The following is a 21,050-nucleotide window of genomic DNA, read 5'->3' as shown; positions in this document are numbered from 1 at the left end:
AGTTTGGATGAGTGGATTGTAGGAGTCAGCAGTAGACTCATCATGGGATACAAAAAACTCTTTCAAGAGTCCAAACTATTAAGGCCAGGAGTAAATTGAGTTCTGTGTTAAGACAGGCTTAGAACAGTTCAGATGGTTTTGGTATGTCTTCTTCCCTCCCTCTTTTTAATAGAAATGGAATCTTCCTGTACCCATCACCCAGCTTCAACAATTAAGCACCTTTTGTTAATCCTGCTAACTGCTGCTGCTAAGTTGCTTCAGTCATGTCCAACTCTGTGCGACCCCACAGACGGCAGCCCACCAGGCTCCCCCGTCCCTGGGATTCTCCAGGCAAGAACACTGGAGTGGGTTGCCATTTCCTTCTCCAGTGCATGAAAGTGAAAAGTGAAAGTGAAGTAGCTCAGTCGTGTCCGACTCAGCAACCCCATGGACTGCAGCCCACCAGGCTCCTCTGTCCATGGGATTTTCCAGGCAAGAGTCCTGGAGTGGGGTGCCATTGCCTTCTCCATGTTAATCCTACTTTTCCTCATTTTTTCACCCTTTTTTTTTTTTTTGGCTGAAATACTTTAAAGAGAATCCCAAACGTGCAATTTAATATAACTGATAAATAATTGAGGCTGCATCTCAAAGTGATAAACACGTTCAAAAATTTCATTCTATGAGCTCCACTGATATAATCACACTTTAAACATTTAATATTTTTATAATATTTAGTATTTGTTGTTTAGTTGCTAAGTCGTGTCTGACTGTTTTTGTGACCTCGTGGACTGTAACCCCCCATGCTTCTCTGTCCGTGAGATTTCCCAGGCAAGAATACTGGAGTGGGTTGCCATTTCCTTCTCCGGAAGATCTTCCAGACCCAGGGACTGAATCTGCTTCTCTCCAATAGCAGGCAGATTCTTTACCACTAAGCCACCTGGAAAGCCCAATATTTAGTATGATCTGTATTAAAATTTCCCTTAAATTCCCTTAAAAATTCTGTCTCAGAATTTTTTTTTCTGTTACTTGGTTGAGTCAGGAGCTAAATAAGGTTTATACATTGCATTTGACAGTTAACACCCCTAAGTTATTTTTAATCTCTGCCCACCAGTCACTGCCTGCCCCCTCTTCATGTCATTTACTTGCTAATAGATGAGATTGTTCGTCTAGTAGATTGTCCCATGTTCTAGATTTGGCTGATTGCTTTTTCTGTGTTTTGTTTAACTTATGTCCTATTCTGCAGATGTTCTATATATTAACTAATGGCTATGGACTCCAGATTTTTTTTTTTTTTTTTTTGGCAAGCATGGTTGATGCTGCATATACTTCCTATTGTATCTGAGGCATGTTATGTTTGGTTACAGCACTTCAAGAGATGCTAACATTAATCACAGTTTGGGTTCAGTTGTCAACCTGTTGCCTTCATTATCAAGTTCCCATCAAACTCTCAATTGGTTTTAGCAGCTGTTAGTACTACTGGATCCATCATCATGCTGCTGCTAAGTTGCTTCAGTCATGTCCGACTCTATGCGACCCCATAGATGGCAGCCCACCAGGCTCCCCCGTCCCTGGGATTCTCCAGGCAAGATCACTGGAGTGGGTTGCCATTTCCTTCTCCAATGCATGAAACTGAAAAGTGAAAGTGAAGTCGCTCAGTCGTGTCCGACTCTTAGCAACTCCATGGACTGCAGCCCACCAGGCTTCTCCGTCATGGGATTTTCCAGGCAAGAGTCCTGGAGTGGGGTGCCATTGCCTTCTCTGATCCATCATCGTATTGGGTGGTAAAACGGTAATTTTCTATCTCTGCCATTCCTTTTGCATTTATTAGCTGGAGTTCTATTAAAGAAGGCTCTTTCTCATCATTTAGTTGAGTACCTCGAGATAAGGTCTGTACAGGAAACACTGGGAAAAATCTGTGATTCGTTCCTTTCTCAATATTTAAAATAATGAATTGGTGCTCTACACAACTCTAAAGGTGATCAAGTATCAAACTCATGGTATATTTTTATATGTTTGTTTGTATGTGTTCCAACCAACACCTCTTAAGCCTATGGATACCTCCATGAAGTTCCATTGAATGCCTCCTTGCTTTTATAGAATTATTTTCACACAATTTAGAATAATTACAAAGAAGTTGTAAGGATAATACAGAAATTGCTATATAACTTTTTCAAGGTACACCAGTTTTGGCATTTTGCCACTTGTTTTATTGTCCTTTCATTTTTTTCAAGCCATTTGTAATGTTGCATACAGTATATCTCTTTATACCTTAATTCTTAAACACATATATCCCAAGAATAAGGCTACTTATTCTTTTATGTAAGCACAGTTCAGGTGTCAAAATTGTGTTTTGGCTTTTCCTTTACATTTTCTTCCTCAGATCTAGAATCAGCCATTCCTCCAAGGGACCCTGTCACCTTTTGCTGGTAAATCATATGTAGAGATCCCAATGTTTTGCTAGTGGTAATTTCTGCTAATGAGTTGTTATTGCTTGTAGGCTATTTAATAAGCAGAATCAGGAAATGCTTCCTTTAAAATTTTATTTTACTTACTTTTTTTGATTTTAATGACTTTTTCTTAGCCTGAAAATCTTGGTTTCTGTCAACATTAACATAATTACTTTATTTTACAACATACAATGGTTTCAAAATAACAATACTGATATAAACAATAAAACCAATAAGTACCACTGAGTCCTTTGTGATTTTTTTTTGTCCTTAGAATGTGTTTTACAAGTATCAACAATAAAAATACTGGTTTTAGAGTGAAATGAAGAAATATTTGGTTAAAACATCCTTGATGTTCAGTGAGGCTATATTAATGGAAGTTTAATTTTTAGGAATATACTTTAAAATTTCATTTTTAAATTATATGGAATATTTACTTAACTGCAAAGTTGAAACTATATGAAAAGATACATTCACATAAGTTTTGTGTGTATTTCCATTTCTTTCACTCTGTTCATTTTTATTTTTCGGCCGTGCCAAGAGGCATGTGGGATCTTAGTTCCCTGCTGCTGCTGCTGCTGCTAAATCGCTTCAGTCGTGTCCGATTCTGTGCAACCCCATAGATGGCAGCCCACCAGGCTCCCCTGTCCCTGGGATTCTCCAAGCAAGAACACTGGAGTGGGTTGCCATTTCCTTCTCCAATGCATGAAAGTGAAAAGTGAAAGTGAAGCCGCTCAGTTGTGTCCAACCCTCAGCGACCCCATGGACAGCAGCCTACCAGGCTCTTCTGTCCGTGGGATTTTCCAGGCAAGAGCACTGGAGTGGGGTGCTATTGCTTTCTCCGCTTAGTTCCCTGACCAGGGATCAAACTTGTGACCCCTGCAGTGGAAGCTTGGAGTCTTAAGCACTGGACCACAAGGGAAGTCCCTCACTCTGTTCACAGGTAATCACTTTTATCAGGTGCCGGTTCCTTCTATTTCATTTTGAAAAAATCCTTCCCCATTTCCTTAGTAAAAAAGCATAGTGTAAAAACACCATTTTTCAACTTAAAATATTCTGGAGATTAGTTCATATCAATATATGAAGATGATTCCTAATCTTTTTTACAATTGCATAGCACCTTACTGTTTCTAAGAATTTTAACTAGCCTCATGCTGATGGACATTTGGGTTGTTTTCAGACTTTTACAAATAATGCCACATTGAATAGCTTTGTGCATTTGGCATTTTGTGTTTTGAACACAGATTTTTTACATATGGAATTACTGGACTAAAGTGTAGATGATGTGAAATTTTGCTAGCTCTTGAATGTTTCAGTTCAGGCCTCCGTAGATAAAATGCCATGGACTGAACAGAAATTTGTTTCTCAAAGTTCTAGAGGATGGAAGTCCAAGACCAGGATGCCAGCATGGTTGGGTTCTGGTGAGAACCTCTTCAGGGTTGCCGCTTGCCAACTTCTCATATCCTCACATGAAAGAGAGCAGAGATGGGTAGTAAGCTCCCTCATGACTTTTATAAGGACACTAATCCCATTCACGAGGGCTCCATCTTCATGATCTCATCTAGTCATGATCACCTCCCAAAGGCCTCACCTAATACCAATACAGGGATGGGTAGGGTTTCAGGATTTAAGTGTTGAAGAGACACAAACTTTCAGTCCATAACATTGCCCAATTCTCCTAAGAGGTTGTACCACTTTGCATTCCCATCAGTAACAGACAAGAGTATCTTACAGGCTGTTTTTATTAGTTCACCTGCTAGGGTCTTATTAAAAGGCAACATGGTCTCAGGTTTCTTTTGACTCAAATTATGTCTAACACTATTAAGACATGAAAACTTCTTATTTTTAATGCACATGAAAAACACCTTAAATCCCTTATTGAGTAAGGCAAGATTGAGATAAGGATGAGCCAATCACTTTTGTTGTCCTGATCAGGAAGTATTAGAAAGGATATTCTTGTGTGTGCCCTGAAGACACAATTTAATAGAGTAGATGTTCACCAATAAATATAGAACTATGTCTCAAAAGTTTTATAGTCAGATGGCATATAAACTATTTTGGACAGTATCTGTGGATAAACTATTTTGAGCAGAAACAAGATATTATTATTTAGTGTCTAGGAAAATTTAAGCTATTCATTTTCCTCCAACATTTTTACTTTTGCTTTGTTTTTGCATTTCAAACTAATTCATGAATTTAACTTTTTTTCCCCCACTAGTTTGATATTATAGTTTATTCTATGAGCTTATTGGCCAAGGAAATACCAGCAATGGTTTTCAGTCAACAAACTTGAAATATTCTCACAGAATTCAGTTTATCTTCTGCAGCAGCACTACTTACCTACAAATTTCATTTCTTAATAGAATATTGAAAGTGGAATCAGCAATAACTGTAGCGAACACTTTCAAGGTGCTTACTGTGCACCGGGCATTAAATGCTATAAAAATAATTCATTAAATCTTCACCAGAACCTTATGAAATATATTCTATTATTATCTCCATTTTACAGTTAGGAAACTGGGAATTGAAGGGTTAAAGTAATAGGACCAAAGCGACATAACCAGAGTCCAAATCTGGACTCCAGGCAATCTGGTTTCAGAAGGCAGTCATTTTAACTGCCATACTCTTGCCTCTTATTGACAAGAAAATCAGTAGCTAAGAACTGATGATAAAGAGAATCCAATGGTAATGTGATCACATAACATGACTCACCTCAAAAGTCTGAAATTTTATTATTTTTATTTTCCTGGCTGATAAATAATCAATCCTGAATCAGGTCTTCCTGGATTTTCACAAACTCTCTAGGGACAGGAATTCCTAATACTTTTCAAAGAACTATAGAAAGCAGAGAGGAGGCCAGAAAACATGATGGCAGTGGAAGTGAAGAAACCCCAGGAATCAATTTATAGGTATAATTTGAACTGGTTCTTGTTGGCAGAGAACACAGTTAACTTCATCAAAGACATCACCACTCTATGTTATCCCCAAGCTATGAGTGCATATAGTGTCACGGTACTGAAGGAAAATCGGATTTATCTCACCCAAATCATAAAGGCCAAAAGTTCAGCAATGAGTGTCTCGGTCCTTTACACTGTACGGAGAAGCTTCTGCCACCTAGTGTTCGTGAAGAAAATGGCAAGAGTTTGGAATCACTAATCCTGTCCTTCCACAAGTCCAGAAATGTTAGAGAACTGGTCGCAATGGCCATCTCACTGTTTTCGCAAGTTATCTTCCCTCCAATGAGAATTAGAAAATATTTGATATTACTAATTCTTGTGGATAACTTAAGCTACAACAAATTTCTTTTAAAATTTGACGGTGTTTGACATTTATCTTTAATTTTAGGATTTATAGCTTCCTAAACAGACTGGTTCCAAATAGGAAAAGGAGCACGTCAAGGCTGTATATTGTCACCCTGCTTATTTAACTTATATGCAGAGTACATCATGAGAAACGCTGGGCTGGAAGAAACACAAGCTGGAATCAAGATTGCCGGGAGAAATATCAATAACCTCAGATATGCAGATGATATCACCCTTATGGCAGAAAGTGAAGAGGAACTAAAAAGCCTCGTGATGAAAGTGAAAGAGGAGAGTGAAAAAGTTGCTTACAGCTCAACATTCAGAAAACGAAGATCATGGCATCTGGTCCCATCACTTCATGGGAAATAGATGGGGAAACAGTGGAAACAGTGACAGACTTTATTTGGGAGGGGGCTCCAAAATCACTGCAGATGGTGACTGCAGCCATGAAATTAGTTATCTTGCATCTAAGTTATGACCAACCTAGATAGGATACTAAAAAGCAGAGACATTACTTTGCCAGCAAAGTTCCATCTAGTCAAGGCTATGGTTTTTCCTGTGGTCATGTATGGATGTGAGAGTTGGACTGTGAAGAAAGCTGAGCACTGAAGAATTGATGCTTTTGAACTGTGGTGTTGGAGAAGACTCTTGAGAGTCTCTTGTCTTGGACTGCAAGGAGGTCCAACCAGTCCATCCTCAAGGAGATCAGTTCTGAGTGTTCATTGGAAGGACTGATGCTAAAAGCTGAAGCTCCAGTACTTTGGCCACCTCATGCGAAGAGTTGACTCATTGGAAAAGACCCTGATGCTGGGAGGGATTGGGGGCAGGAGGAGAAGGGGACAACAGAGGATGAGATGGCTGGGTGGCATCACCGACTTGATGGACATGAGTTTGAGTAGACTCCGGGAGTTGGTAATGGACAAGGAGGCCTGGCATGCTGCGATTCATGGCTTTGCAAAGAGTCGGACACGACTAAGCGACTGAACTGAAGGAAATTAAAAATGGTTAGGCTTTAAAGTTAGATGTGAAAGTGATAATGAAACAGAAAGGAAGGGGACAGGGCATAACCTTTAAAGAATGACATAGCTTTTGAGGACACAACAAAAACTGGTTAGAACCAACTAGGTCCAAGATGGCAGAAGATTCAGCTTCAGATCTTGAGCCTTATTATATGCTCACTGTAAAGTATCAGCATGCTAATTACACACCCACAGGTGCCATGACAGTTCTGAGGCTGATCATAAGAAGTCAAAAAGTTGGCAATGGCCCAGTTCCTGGAAATCTCTGCCCCTTCTTCAGAATAGTTGGAATAACCCTCCTGTTCATTAGCCTATGAAACTGTGTTTGTGTTCGGTTGCTCAGTTGCGTCCAACTCTTTGTGACCCTATGGGTTGTAGCATACCAGGCTCTGCTGTCCATGGGATTTCTGAGGCAAGATTACTGGAGTGGGTTGGCATTTCCTTCTTCAGGGATCTTCCCTACCTAGGGATTGAACCCTCGTCTCCTGCATTGCAGGAGGATACTTCACTGCTGAGCCAGTGGGGAAGCCCAGTCTATGAAATTACCCAGCCCATAAAAACTACCTCCCTCATATTTCAGGGCCTCTTGCCTTCTGAGATGGCCCACACTGACCGTGGAGTGTGTTTCTCCTAAGGCTGTTCTCGTCTTTGAGATGGATGACATTCTATGGCATGTATAGCTCTCTAAATAAATCCACTTCTTACCTATCACTTTTTTGTCTTCACTGAATTCTATAATGACGCATAAAGAACTTGAGCTTCATTAGGTCCTGAGACCAGATGTATGATCTCGATTAAAAGGCAGTGGGTTCAAGTCCCAATCTGAGTTGTGTGGTTTTAAGAGGACCTTACAACTGTCTTTGAAATCACAAGTCAGCCAACCTGGAGTCTCCTTCCTCCAAATCTCCTCCAGGGATGCTAGGCAGCAAGTGGGGAAAGGACTGTTTCAAAGACCTCACAGCTGTTGTTACACTCCTCTGTTAGGTTAACAGGGATACATAGAAAAAATCTATTGGGCTGTATCTGGAAACAGTTTATTAAACCATCAGAGTGTTGCTTTCCAGCTCTGGAACCTGGATACTAGTCTTGAGATGTTGATAGAGAAACGTAAAGGAATGATATCCTTTTTAAAATAGAATAATGAGTTCTTGAAGATTTGAGAAAAAAGCATCTGAAGGCAAGTTTTTAGGTAGAAAGAGATGTCTGAATAGGTGCTGACTGCAGTTTTCTTCAGAGACTCACTTTCCTGTAGGCGTTTTGTGCCAATTATTTCTATCACCCTCATGCTGGCTCCCAGGAATATACATTTCTTTCTTCAAAGCCCGAACTCCTTGGTTCTCTTCAGTACTATGGAGCCACGCTGGATTTTTCAAAACATCTTTACCGATGTAAACCATTGGGTGGGGATATCATGGATGATCATTTTCTTCTTTAGCCTTTTTTTGAGGGTTACTGATTTCTTACTGATCTATGTATTATTTTTATAATCATCTTAGAAATCAGACTTTACAAAATTCAAAAGGAAAATAGGCAAGTAATAAAAATATAGCTAAGCATGCCAACAGGTTTCTAATTTTACCATGCTGTTGGTTTTCCAAACGTTGTCGTTTTTGAGGGCCTTACCAGAGCAGCTCACTTTTTCATTTTCAGTGGTACTCCTTTTGATACCTTATATACCTCACTGCGAAAACAATGGGTGGACTATGAAACTGATGGCTCTTTGAGGGTAAATAATCTAAGATATATCCTCAAGTAGATGACAGCATATGAAGAAATCACCTAGCTCCCCACCGACTTTCTCAACTTCCCAGAGATAAAGTAAAAGGCTGCTTTCCCTCAGATCGAATTAAATATGAAGTTAAGAGCTGTCCAGTTGAGCAGATGGTGAACCCTGGGCCAGTTGGGTGGGTAGGAACTGTTAGCAAGGCATCAAGTTGTCAAGGTGAACTTCAAAACCTATGTGATTTTAGCTTTTGATTAACAAAGGAAGATGGTAATAGAGATGTTTGCTTAGGCTGTTGTTTAGTAGTGGTAATTGCTGTCGTTTTTACATTGAACTGTTTACCTTTCCTGCTTACTTATAGTGCATTACAATTATTGTCAAATAACTATTATTGAATCATTTAATCATTAAACTGTTGATATGCTCAACAAATATGGCATCTTATGTGTCACAGTAGTCGTCTGTTTATACAGCTTAGCTGTTTGTTCATATTCTAAGAATAAAATAGAACCTAGGATTCATGCTTGTGGTGATGATCTTTCTCCTCTTCTTTGATGGGATCGGATCCAGTGACAATCTAGGTTAAATCAACCGTAATAATCAGTAATGGAAAGCTACTTTGAAGGATAAATCTAAGTTTTGGGTGGAGGGTAAAGTTTCTTTGAAGAGAAGTTGGAGATTTCTACTTACATGTTAGAGAAAGTGAAAGTCACTCAGTCATGGCCAACTCTATGCGACCCCATGGACTCTAGCCCACCAGGCTCCTCTGTCCATGGGATTCTCCAGGCAAGAATACTGGAGTGGGTTGCCATGCCCTTCTCCAGGGAATACTCCCAACCCAGGGATCAAACCCGGGTCTCCTGCGTTGCAGGTAGACTCTACCGTCTGAGCCACCAGGGAAGCCCTTATGTTGATTTCCCCTTAAATTTGCTTTGTTCTTTATCCCCCTTTGATGGAGCTAGGGTTTTAAAATAATTTCTGCTCTACCCTAGGTGTAGTTGTGGTTTGTGACATTCTGATTAAAAACATATTTTGATTATTCCCTCATACCTTTTGTCCTCCTCAGCATTCCAATTTCTCTAATAGTGTTTAAGGCTATAAATTTTTTTCCATACTCTCACCTTCAAATTTTTTGATAATCTTGTTTACTTCATACTTTGTCACCCCTTTCCTAGTCACTATTTGGAGGAATAATGTCTTCAATTACCACCGTAACAATAAAATACCTATTATCCTTAAATCCTAATCATCTGGGGTCCAGCAGGCATACTTAAATTTCACTACACATTAATTCCATTACTGATATGAACTACTGCTAAAATAATTTTTAAAAAGATGTGAAAAGTTCATTAGTAAGAGAGAATCTAGGAAACTTGCCTGTACATGAAAGAGGTAGAAAAAATGATTTTTTTATTAGCATGTTCAAGGTAGTCAAGATGTTAACAAACATTTCATTCCTCACAACAACCCTGTGAGGTAGGTATGTCACTGTCTTGTGACAGGCTAGAATTATTCCAAATAAAGTGCAATTCATAAAAGAATAAATCTGCATCAGGAATAATTTTGTTAATGATATCTTTTATGTATATGCTAATATTTGTGTTTCTGTATACTTTGATTCATGCAGTAAGGTGTCCCCAGAAAAGTATACTATAAATCAAACCCTATTTAAATACGTGCAGAAACTATTCAAATAAACTCCGGGGTCAATTTAAAAAAAATAAAATAGATCACTACTTTGAGCAAATACTATGAATATTTCTTTTTTACATGATAAAAAGGCATACTCATCAACGTTGCACTTATATTTATCCATTCTTTAGTAAGTTATCTTAACATGGCACCAATGCAATATAAGACTTAATTTACTGAATTAAACCTTAGCAATTTGGTAAATGGCAGTGAACTGTGATGCTGTGTAGAAATCTCCAAATATATTGCACTCAATCTCAACCCCAAACCTAGGGACAGCCACACTGAAAACACTAAAATAAATGATGATAGATTTCAAAAAGTATTTTCCCTTGAGAACATTACTTATTACTTTTCCTTTAAATTGTAAAAGGAAGAGAGATCCTACGTCTTTGAAAAGAAACATAATATTCTGATAACTACACACTTTCTGTGATTTATACTGCAAATCAAAGAAAGTTTCATGGTATCAATTTACTATTATTAAGGCAGCACACAGATGTTACCCCCAAAACCTAAGTATTTTTTCCTCTGTGCCAATGTGACTTACTAGGAAGAGAAAGACAACTGACCTTTGAACAACATGGGTTTGAACTGTGTGGGTCCACTTATACAGGTATTTTTTTGAGTAAACATATACTGTAGTACTACATGATCCAAAGTTGTCTGAATCCAAGGATGTGGAACCACAGGTATGGAGGGACAACTGTAAAGTTATATGGGGGAATTTTGGCTGTTTGGGGGGTCAGGGCCCTAGCCCCCGAGTTGTTCAAGAGTCAACTGTATTCTCAGGCACCCAATTTCTTTTAAGTACATGTTTAAAGTACATTTCCATTGTTCATTCAACATTAGTAAACATACAGTTTGCCTGACACTTTTTATAGCTGTCTTATCTGCAAAATAAATTTTTATTAGAGAACCTCTATTACATTTAAACATTAGTTATATAATTTATTTGAGTAAAAATAAGCTTAATTAAGCTTGGAGCTTAGTTAACACTTAAAATCCACTGCTAGGTTTTTAATACTTTAGCAAGTAAAGTTATTTGCCATTATAAAGAAATAATTCAAGTCCAGAGAAACATTCTTACCAAAGTATTTTTAAAAAAATTGCTGCAGGGACATTAGGCAAGTCAGGTAAAATAGACTAAACCATCTTTAAGTTGTACATTCAAATCCAAACTAGATCCAATAGTGCACTTTGGATTATAATGAGGTAGGGCAAATAAATACAGCCAGGTATTTTGAACTGTTAAATTTATATAAACTGAAAACTTATTTGTACCCAGGTTTTATTTGGATATCCAAAAAGAAAAACCGAGAATTCAAATGATGAAGTATTTTCTCAGATTCAAAAACAGAATTGTAAAAAACCTTTGAGATACATATAAATAAAAAATACAAATGCTACAAGATATATTTTATTTCAACATAAAATATGCATGTATAAAAATAACCTGGGATTAAGAAAAAAGAAATACAAATATTTTTGCATAGATTCTCTATATAAAACATTTACCTGGGGCTAAACACTAGAAAATACACCTCTGAAACTAATATAGTTGAACTATTTCCTTGGATACCAAGTATATACAAAACAAAAGCCCTTCATCTGGGGGAGCATGGGCAGGAGGGAAAACAATATAATTTAGCATCAGTCTATATTTATTTCTCTGTTGCTCGAATATAAACCAATGATGACAAGAGGAGAAACTCTGGGGGTTTATTTAACAAAATTAAATTCACATTTCTGAGGCCATCATAGTGCATCCAATGTCCATCAATTTGAAAGGCTGCAGAATAATGATGTTCCTCTTTGTTAAACAATGTGGCACCTTCCAACAAATACCTGCAAATTAAATGACAAAGTGTGGCAGAAAATCACAGTACTTTGTTCTTACAAGAAAACATTCCTTACATTCTTCACTAAGGAATAAGATTATTTGCATTCTGTTATCTGAAAAAAGACATTCATCTGTAAAAAAAAAAATGTACTATAATTGGTAATTTGGAGTAAGACGTTTTAAGAATTTAAAAAAATGATACATTTTTAAGGGCATTATTTTAATAGATTTAACTCATGACCTGCATGGTTCTATTATATAAGAGAAAACACAAGAAAATGTTTAAAGGCAAAAAATTAAAAGAACCCCTTATATCTTAATTTGGATCTTAATCTAATGATGACAGTAATATTTTATGTTTAAATGACCTCATACTATACACTACTTTGGCCTGAAATACAAGTAATGGCCAGCCAGTATTTACTGTTTCCTGAGTCTTAGGTACTATTCTAAACACTTTAGACACTGTTACCTCTGTTCTATAGATAAGAAGACTGATGTGTAAACTGGTTGCTCCTGGATCAGCGTCACATTGCCTGAAAGGCAGGGCTGGGATTGGAACCCAGTTCAGTCTATTCTATAGTCTAAGCACCTAACCACTATGTACACTGTCAGTGACTGACTCCCTGTAGTATATTCTGATCTTATTTAGGATACATACATTTAGAGATAGCTTTTTTTTTTTTAACAATATGTATTTCCTTAAGGACTAGTCAAAATCATGATAGAATAGTAGAAAAATATAAATAAAATTCTTTCATTAGTCATTAAAACAAACAAAAAGCACCTACTTGTGATCAGATAAATCCAAGTAATAGGGGACATATGCGAGATCTTCAGATTTCCAATGCTGCATATTTAAGACAACAAAAGGGGGTGCCCCGTGGCAGAACACTCTTTGGGAAAATTCTCTTAAGCCACCACACCTAAAATTGAAAATAGGTATGAACTTTATTACACTTGAGACAAAGCTGCTTTTTATCACTCTGAGTTGTCTTTATCACTTAATTTCATAATAAGCATATTATCTATTTTAGGTATGGGAAAATTGTATGACTGTATTAATACTTTATATGCCTAAGTCTCAGAGTTTATAAGCTGAGAGTCTATATATAAGAAAATGACATTTTTAAAACTCCAAGAAAAGCTGACTATGTTTATCTCAGCTTATAAAAGCATGTAGTCTTTTGAACTGACAGAAAAGTTTTTATTCAGAAAAAAGGTTTTCTTTCTCTAGGTTGGTTTCAAATGAGAATAATGGCAGAGAGGCAATAAGATGATTCTTACAGTCTTCTTTAGACTAAATAAAATTCCCTGATTGGTTCCTTTTGCCATTACGATGCAGCAGATTCTGTTTTCCAAGTAGCACCAGGTATTAAGCATATGAATTAAAATAAAACAAATACAATCAAACAGTAAAATCTCAATTAACCGGAATGCTCAGGGGACAGTATTTTGGTGGGCAAACACTGACTAAACTAAGTTATCTGAAGACCATTTTGTTTCAGTATTTGCTGCAAAAATACACCTAGTTCACTCTCTGGACTTAAGTACAATTAACTGAAGGTATTTTATTCTTTCCTGCTTTTGTGATTAATTAGGTATAAGATCATCCTTCTAAATATTAATTCTCCTTGTACAATACTATAGATATAAAAATTAAGAGGCTGGGGTGAATATGTTCTGCCCCTTTGGATTTCCTTTTAAAAAAAAAAAAAATTTTATTTATTTGTTTGTTCACACTAGGTCTTAGTTGCAACATGTGGGATCTAGTTCCCTGACCAGGAATTGAACCTAGGCCCCCTGCACTGGAAGCATGGAGTCTTAGCCACTGAACCACCAGGGAAGTCCCTGGATTTCATTTTTTTCTTTAACTAGGTTAAACTTTTTGGTTGTCATTTACTGCTTTCTCACTGACTCAATGGACATGAGTCTGCGTAAACTCTGGGAGTTGGTGATGGACAGGAAGGCCTGGCGTGCTGCAGTCTATGGGGTTGCAAAGAGTTGGACACGACTGAGCGACTGAACTGAACTGAACATAAATGAGGAGTACGGGAAAAAATCCAGTTAATTGAGGGTCCAGATTAGCTGGGTTCCGATTAAGCAAGGTTTTATTGTACCTACTCAGCAGTGGGGGAAAAAAAGGCATTTGCTTTGTATTCATCAAGCAACTGCAGCACAGCATAAAATGGTATAGTAAACTAGAAGGCGTCAAGATTCCAAAAATATAAGGCTTCCTAAACACTTGTGAGTTGCTGTTTCATAACAAGCGTACCAATCCAGGTTTCTTTATAAGAAACACAGAAATACTTTCATCTTAAGTGTCTGTCATATACTCACCCATGCTCTTCACACAGTTCAATCCTGGAACAGAATAACTCATCCACAGCCAGTCGTATCAAGTTTCCATGTGGAATTTCTTGGGGAGGACTATAACGATTGCAAAACGCATGTAAGAAATGCTTCAGCATTTTTCATGTAAATATATTAATGTTGCTCAGTTGCAAAGTCGTGTCCGACTCTTTGTAACTCCATGGACTGCAGCCTGCCAGGCTCATCTGTCCACAGGGTTTTCCAGGCAAGAATACTGGAGTGGGTAGATACTTTCTTTTCCAGGGGATCTTCCTGTCCCAGGGATTGAACCCATGTCTCCCGCTTAGCGGGCAAATTTTTTACCGCTGAGCCACCAGGGAAGCCCAAAGATATTATGTGGATAACAAATTTTACAAGTCATCCATTACTAGTAAAGCACATATCAAAGTATAACCTCTGTTATTCTTCTTTGTATTTCTTATAGACAATATAGAAACCAGCTGAACTTAATAAACATTAATGTATGAAACTTTCTAAGAAACATTAAATATGTATGTAAACTGATCCTGAGACACAGTTGTTACTTTAAAATTTTCTGATAGGATTAAATAGAGTGGATCCTGGTCCTAATGTAAGAAAGCAGGATTCAGAATTAGGAGAGCAGCTGATTAGTTACCTGACTCAATGTTAGTGAGAGCCACTCTTGGCCTCAGTTTCCTGATTTGTTAAAAAAAACTTTTCCTACATACTTCAGAGGTTGTTTATGACAGGATTAGAAAATAGGCAAAAGACTAAAAAGTTATATAGAGTATAATGAAAACTATTTATTAAGAGGCACAAAATGCTAGTATTAATATAGAGCTGTAAATACTTCATTATAGTTTCAAAACATATGTAAGTCTTTTAAAAAAAATCAAGACAAATTTCTGAAGCACTTTTTTAAAGTCCATTATGATTTAACAGTAACAACTTTTTCCCTGATAGAAATTTCAAAATCAACATCATCCTATCAGCAATACAGCAAAATGGCCCAAGAGTATTTCAGAACAAGAGAAACATTAATTGGTAGTCTCTAAAAAGAATAACAGATCTTCTGCTTTCCCATTATCCTAAGTATAATGCTATAATATTAAACTAAATATACAGAAAACGTGAATATAATAAGTTTGGGTATGGGACGTACAATCCCACAAGGGAACAATCTGTTAGGCAGTTTTTTCCCTGGACCACAGGGCCAAGTATGCTTTCCGACAAAAATGTGTTTGGATCTGTTTTTCTGTCCTGTCTCCCACTGCCCCCCGCAACCTCCACACTGGCAATTATCCCTTTTCCAGCTCATGCGCCCTTGGGGCGTTAATGTTGCCCAATACTCCACTAAGGCTTGCCAGTTTGGCCTTCCTCCCTGTCATTTTACCAGCTTGAAGGCCTTCCTTTTCTCCCCTCAGCAGGCTATCAGTACCTTTCTAGCCAATAAAAAATTTCCTTACATCTGTATCCTTTTCAGGTATTAATACTCCCAAGTTTGAGATTTCTGTCTCTAAGTATGCCCTGGCCATGACGTGGACTACTTTCAATCTTCCTGTTCATGTAGAACGAGCCTGCCCGACAGGGATCTATTCAGAGAGGGAAACATTTCAATATAGTACTAAGTGTCGCTGGAGAGGCTAAATCTGTGACACAAGGAATTATCTTCCTAGCCATATTAGTAATTTCTGAGTCAGAGGAAAACATTGTGCATACTGAGTAGGTCATTATTTTGCAAGTGAAATAGTTATCCATTGGTTTTGTAAATCCTGATATGTTTAGATATAACAGAAGAGTAATATTTTTTTTATCATGGAACCCACTGAAGACTCTTGCATTTGCCTGGCTGCTTTATATATAAGTTGTTGCACACAGGATCTGTACATTAAGAAGTACTTTGACTATATCTATCTACCTACCTATTTTCCTGTCTATCCATATCATGCATTATAAGCATACTACTTTTGCTAAAAGTGACAAAACAGACTTTAGAGCAACTTACTTTATATTAATTGTGCGTTGCTGATCTTCCTGCACTCGAGTGGGGCATCGCCAGTTGGAACAGTAACTCTCTTGTATGGTTGACATGAGATTTTCGAGATTCTTTGTAAAATTATCATGTTCATTCCCAAACAAATCAATTATTAATGAAGCTTTATGAACTTCAGACTTGTATTGCTGTTTTTCCATTTTGTCCCAAATCCAAAGTAGCTTCACTGTTGTAAAACTGTAGGTGTCCATTAAATAAAGAAAACAGTCTACAAACTCTCTACCTAAATGAAGAGAGAGTTCCCGGGGGAAATTTTCATTTTCATTGAGAATGACATAGAGTAACATCAAGAATCCATCTATGGTGCAGGTATTTTTCAGTCTTATTTCAACATAGAGTGGTGTACAGGAGACTGCTTTGCGGCCAGCTTTGATCGTAAAAACACCTCCCCAAGGAAGAACAGGCCTCCAAAATGAGCGATCTTGGTTATAGTTATTTTTAATTGATGCTTTGATCTCTTCAAACAGTGTCTTCATCCTGCATTTTAAAAGTTTAAGACAGTACTTGTAAATTTGTGACTTTATCTTTCAAATGCATGATGTATGTTTAAATGAAAATAGAACTATCTAAAGGTTAAGTTTGGTTAGATAGACTCCTAAAGGAACAAAAAAATTTTAAAACAATTCAAGCCATGAGCCACTTTTTCAGCAATATGAATGGTCTCTGGATAGACCATTTAAGTTGTAACCTTTTTTTGAAATACAGAATAGTCATTTGATGGACCTTTTTATTAATTATCAGTTCAGTCACTCAGTTGTGTCTGACTCTTTGCAACCCCATGGACTGCAGCATGCCAGGCTTCCCTGTCCATCACCAACTCCTGGACCTTGATCAAACTCATGTCCATTTAGTCAGCGATGCCATCCAACCAATTATGATTGGTTATATTGCAGGTTTTATCACAGACAGAGGATAACCTTGTAATGAAAAAATCCTAAATAAAAATAAAACTGTTCAAAGATACAGTCTAAATTTGGTTGAGTGCATTCCTAATGTAAACCTCTTCCTTCAAAATATGAGCTGTGTTTCATTTTCTTGTTAATATGTGTGGTTCTACTTATGAAACTGATATAATGGAATTCTTAGTTGGGGTATAGAGAAAGGCCAACCGGCTTTGAAATACAACATATGAAGAGTACTGTAATCGTGAGAACTGAATCGTATTAGCACAGCTAAAACAAAAATCATTTCTATGCACTTGGGGATTTTCACTTGCAATTTAGGACAATGCTGCATGCTAAGTTGCTTCAGTCATGTCCGACTCTGTGTGACCCTATGGACTGTAGTCAGCCAGGCTCCTCTGTCCATGGGATTCTCCAGGAAAGAATACTGGAGTGGGTTGCGATGCCCTTCTCCAGGGGATCTTCCCGACCCAGGGATCAAATCTGGGTCTCTTACATCTCCTGAATTGGCAGGCGGGTTCTTTATCACTAGCGCCACCTGAGGAGGACCATGCCAGATATCCTATAATTTTAAATACTGAGGCCAGACTGGGACAATTTGGTTCAGAGCTTGGTTCATTATCCTGATTCTTCTCTCTTCATGTTTTGGGAATGTGGTATCCTCCTTATTTAAACGGGCACTTATCTTCCCCCACCCTTATGGCAGAAAGTGAAGAGAAACTAAAAAGCCTCTTGATGAAAGTGAAAGAGGAGAGTGAAAAAGTTGGCTTAAAGCTCAACATTCAGAAAATGAAGATCATGGCATCTGGTCCCATCACTTCATGGGAAATAGATGGGGAAATAGTGGAAACAGTGTCAGACTTTATTTTTCTGGGCTCCAAAATCACTGCAGATGGTGACTGCAGCCATGAAATTAAAAGACACTTACTCCTTGGAAGGAAAGTTATAACCAACCTAGATGCATATTCAAAAGCAGAGACATTACTTTGCCAATAAAGGTCCATCTAGTCAAGGCTATGGTTTTTCCAGTGGTCATGTATGGATGTGAGAGTTGGACTGTGAAGAAAGCTGAGCGCCAAATAATTGATGCTTTTGAACTGTGGTGTTGGAGAAGACTCTTGAGAGTCCCTTGGACTGCAAGGAGATCCAACCAGTCCATCCTAAAGGAGATCAGTCCTGGGTGTTCTTTGGAAGGACTGATGCTAAAGCTGAAACTACAATACTTTGGCCACCTCATGCGAAGAGTTGACTCATTGGAAAAGACCCTGATGCTGGGAGGGATTGGGGGCAGGAGGAGAAGGGGACAACAGAGGATGAGATGGCTGGATGGCATCACTGACTTGATGGACGTGAATCTGAGTGAACTCCGGGAGTTGGTGATGGACAGGGAGGCCTGGTGTGCTGCAATTTATGGGGTCGCAGGGAGTTGGACACGACTGAGTGACTGTACTGAACTATCTTCCCCCCAACCTTGAGGATAACTAAGAGCTTGGTTTTAAAGTCACTGACAGTATTCTAATAAACATGTTGGTGTGATATGTATGTATATAAAGCAAAATTGAAAAAAATTAAAGAATGAGGTCCTAATGAAACGGAATTGAAAAAAACGGCTTTACTTTATTTGGAACAAACAAATGTCTAAACTAAAAACATCACAGGGTTTTCCAATGTTTCATGTTTTGCATTTTCATGAAAGCATATTTTCATGAAAACAGGAAGCATCTGAGAAGACAGAAATTGAGGTCAGTGTCTTATTTTGATCATAGTTTCAAGTGCCACATCCAAGCACAATGTGAATCCAACTCTCAGTGCTGTAGACCTATGTGTTTTGTGTGGGAAATTAAGTTCAAACTTATTTTCTAACACCAGCAAACTAAAAATTCAGTTTTGCCACACACACACACAGTATTTCTGACTTAGGCAAGATACTGTGGACTCTAAAATATTCAACACTATATTTAGTCTGAAGTGTAGATGTTTATATATAGTTGCTAACATGCTGGCTCTAGTCAACCACTTAGGAATAAGAGGGAGTGGCAAATTTACAGCCAAGGAAACAGAAACTCAGTTTCTGCTTAATGAAGAAGAAATGTTTCAGAACATATTCTTTAAAAAAATCACAAGGTATTTAAATATTTAAAACATGAAAATAATGTTCCTCATGGTTTGACTGATTTCTGTGGCATTTTAAAGAACTTTGTAGCAAGGTCATATGATTCAGAGCCTGAGTTCAGATCCTTAAATATTGCATTAGAAAGGAACTGTAAATTTCTGCAGTATTTTTTTGCCAAATTATCTTTTAGACATGACTAAATAAGTACTGCTCTGGAAAGCAAGTTGCACTCTGAGAGAATTAAACATATATTTTATAACTACATATATATATTTAAAAATATATACACACACATAAAATGATTTCTTTAGCCTTTTTCTGGGGAAAACAATGGGAGATAAAAGAGGATTGAAAGAACTAAAGGACACTTATTCTAGCTTCTGCAGTACCGTGGTGATTTGTTCTAAAGTAAATTACGATAAAAGCGACGAAAAAAGACCAGAAAATGTGCAAAGAACTTTACTTAAAATTGTCTTTTAAGTTTTGGCCACACTGTCAAAAACATCGTTTCGTTAGACAGTGATTTTTAAGTCCTGGAGAATTACTGGCTTTATTTTCCTGCCTCAATAGGCCCCCTAGTTTGAACCAACCAGGAAAACTCCCTAGACTTCTATTTCCTTGGCAAAAAACGACACCTTTTGCGGTCGTTTCCAAGGGTGACAATCTGTACTCCACGCTGGTCATGAGGACCAGACCATTTACCCAAAGCACTGAATACCAGACACCCTAAGAGTTCGGGGGTCCTGAAGGTCCCCTCCCGAGTCAGCGCCCCCAAATACTCGAGAAAGCGGCCCGCGGTCCCGCTCGAAGCAGCGCGGGGCTGGGTACGCGGTGGGCCTCCGCCTCCACCCCGCCCACCCCGCCCCCGGCCCGCAGCTCCGGGGAAGGCCCGGCACTGAAGGCAGGCCCTGGACTGCGGGTGGATCCCAGAACCCGGAGCCGGTGAAGGGGCTGGGCATCCCCTGCCCGCGTTCGAGCAGTGGCCCCGCTGAGCACCTGGGACTGCGGGTAATGGGCAAGAGGGCTGGGCCGCGGAAGGCGTCCGGCCAGTCTCCGTCCACCAGGAAGCCGACTTTTCGTACCTCCCCGGGGACCGAAGACCGCCGGTGCCGCCGCACCCGTCGCCGCCGCCGCTTGCTCATGGAGAGTCCGTGCCGCCGCCGCCGCCGCCTCATCTACTAGCACCGCCGGCTGTTTCGGCCTCCCCCGGCGTGAGCGCTGGGCTCCGGTACGGCCTCCATCGCACCCGCCGCGGCGGGAGCCAGAGCAGCTCCAGCGCCCAGGCCCGATCCGACCGGACCCACGGAGCCAGGACCGCGGGACGCGTAGCTTCTTATTACGGAGGAAGATTCGGCCTGACCTCCTCCCCCCTCCCCCCAACCCCGGGACCTAGTCTCCAGCTGCCTGACGCCGCTGCTGCGCACGCGCGAAGAGGATCCTGCCAAATGTGCGTGTGTAGGGTGTGTACACAGCATCCGGATTCACCCAATGGATACCAGGATCAGGTGCAGGGGGCGGGACCTCGCAGAAAGGGGCGGTGTTCCAGAGTTAGAAAGTGGGTGGGGCAGCCGGAAGTGGGCAGGGTTTGCACGGAGGCGGAGCTTTGTTGGCAAACCAGCTTGGCTTTTAGGAGTTTGTACCAT

At 39.0% G+C, this 21,050-nt stretch overlaps 1 protein-coding gene across 4 annotated transcripts; it reads right to left on the bottom strand.

Annotated features, from left to right (window-relative positions):
• Window positions 1-9,863: 9,863 nt before the first annotated feature.
• On the bottom strand, window positions 9,864-20,546 carry C18H14orf28 (chromosome 18 C14orf28 homolog). 4 transcript variants are annotated; one of them, XM_042235320.2, is made up of 5 exons: window positions 20,404-20,546; window positions 16,345-16,869; window positions 14,346-14,435; window positions 12,797-12,931; window positions 9,864-12,136 (listed from the first exon to the last, which is right to left on the bottom strand). In XM_042235320.2, exons 2-5 carry the CDS (start codon window positions 16,866-16,868, stop codon window positions 12,133-12,135), a joined length of 753 nt encoding a protein of 250 aa, XP_042091254.1. In that variant the 5' UTR covers window position 16,869; window positions 20,404-20,546; the 3' UTR covers window positions 9,864-12,132. The 4 variants fall into 4 exon arrangements, with proteins under 4 accessions (XP_042091254.1, XP_027813099.1, XP_014957502.1 ...); XM_027957298.3 differs by having other exon boundaries at window positions 9,864-12,010; XM_015102016.4 differs by having other exon boundaries at window positions 9,864-12,010; window positions 20,490-20,546.
• Between the last annotated feature and the right edge of the window lie 504 nt (window positions 20,547-21,050).

Source organism: Ovis aries, chromosome 18, assembly GCF_016772045.2.
Source record: "Ovis aries strain OAR_USU_Benz2616 breed Rambouillet chromosome 18, ARS-UI_Ramb_v3.0, whole genome shotgun sequence".
Lineage (NCBI taxonomy): Eukaryota > Metazoa > Chordata > Mammalia > Artiodactyla > Bovidae > Ovis > Ovis aries.
This window is presented reverse-complemented; position numbering and strand designations above follow the sequence as displayed.

What these genes read in the sequence shown, in the direction of transcription:
- C18H14orf28 (XM_027957298.3), bottom strand. Translation starts at nt 16,868, where the DNA reads ATGAAGACACTGTTTGAAGAGATCAAAGCATCAATTAAAAATAACTAT. An exon ending in CAACGCACAATTAATATAAA is followed by an intron (nt 14,436 to 16,344) that starts GTAAGTTGCTCT and finishes CAATCGTTATAG; the next exon opens with TCCTCCCCAAGAAATTCCAC. An exon ending in TTGGATTTATCTGATCACAA is followed by an intron (nt 12,011 to 12,796) that starts GTAGGTGCTTTT and finishes TTTAATTTGCAG; the next exon opens with GTATTTGTTGGAAGGTGCCA.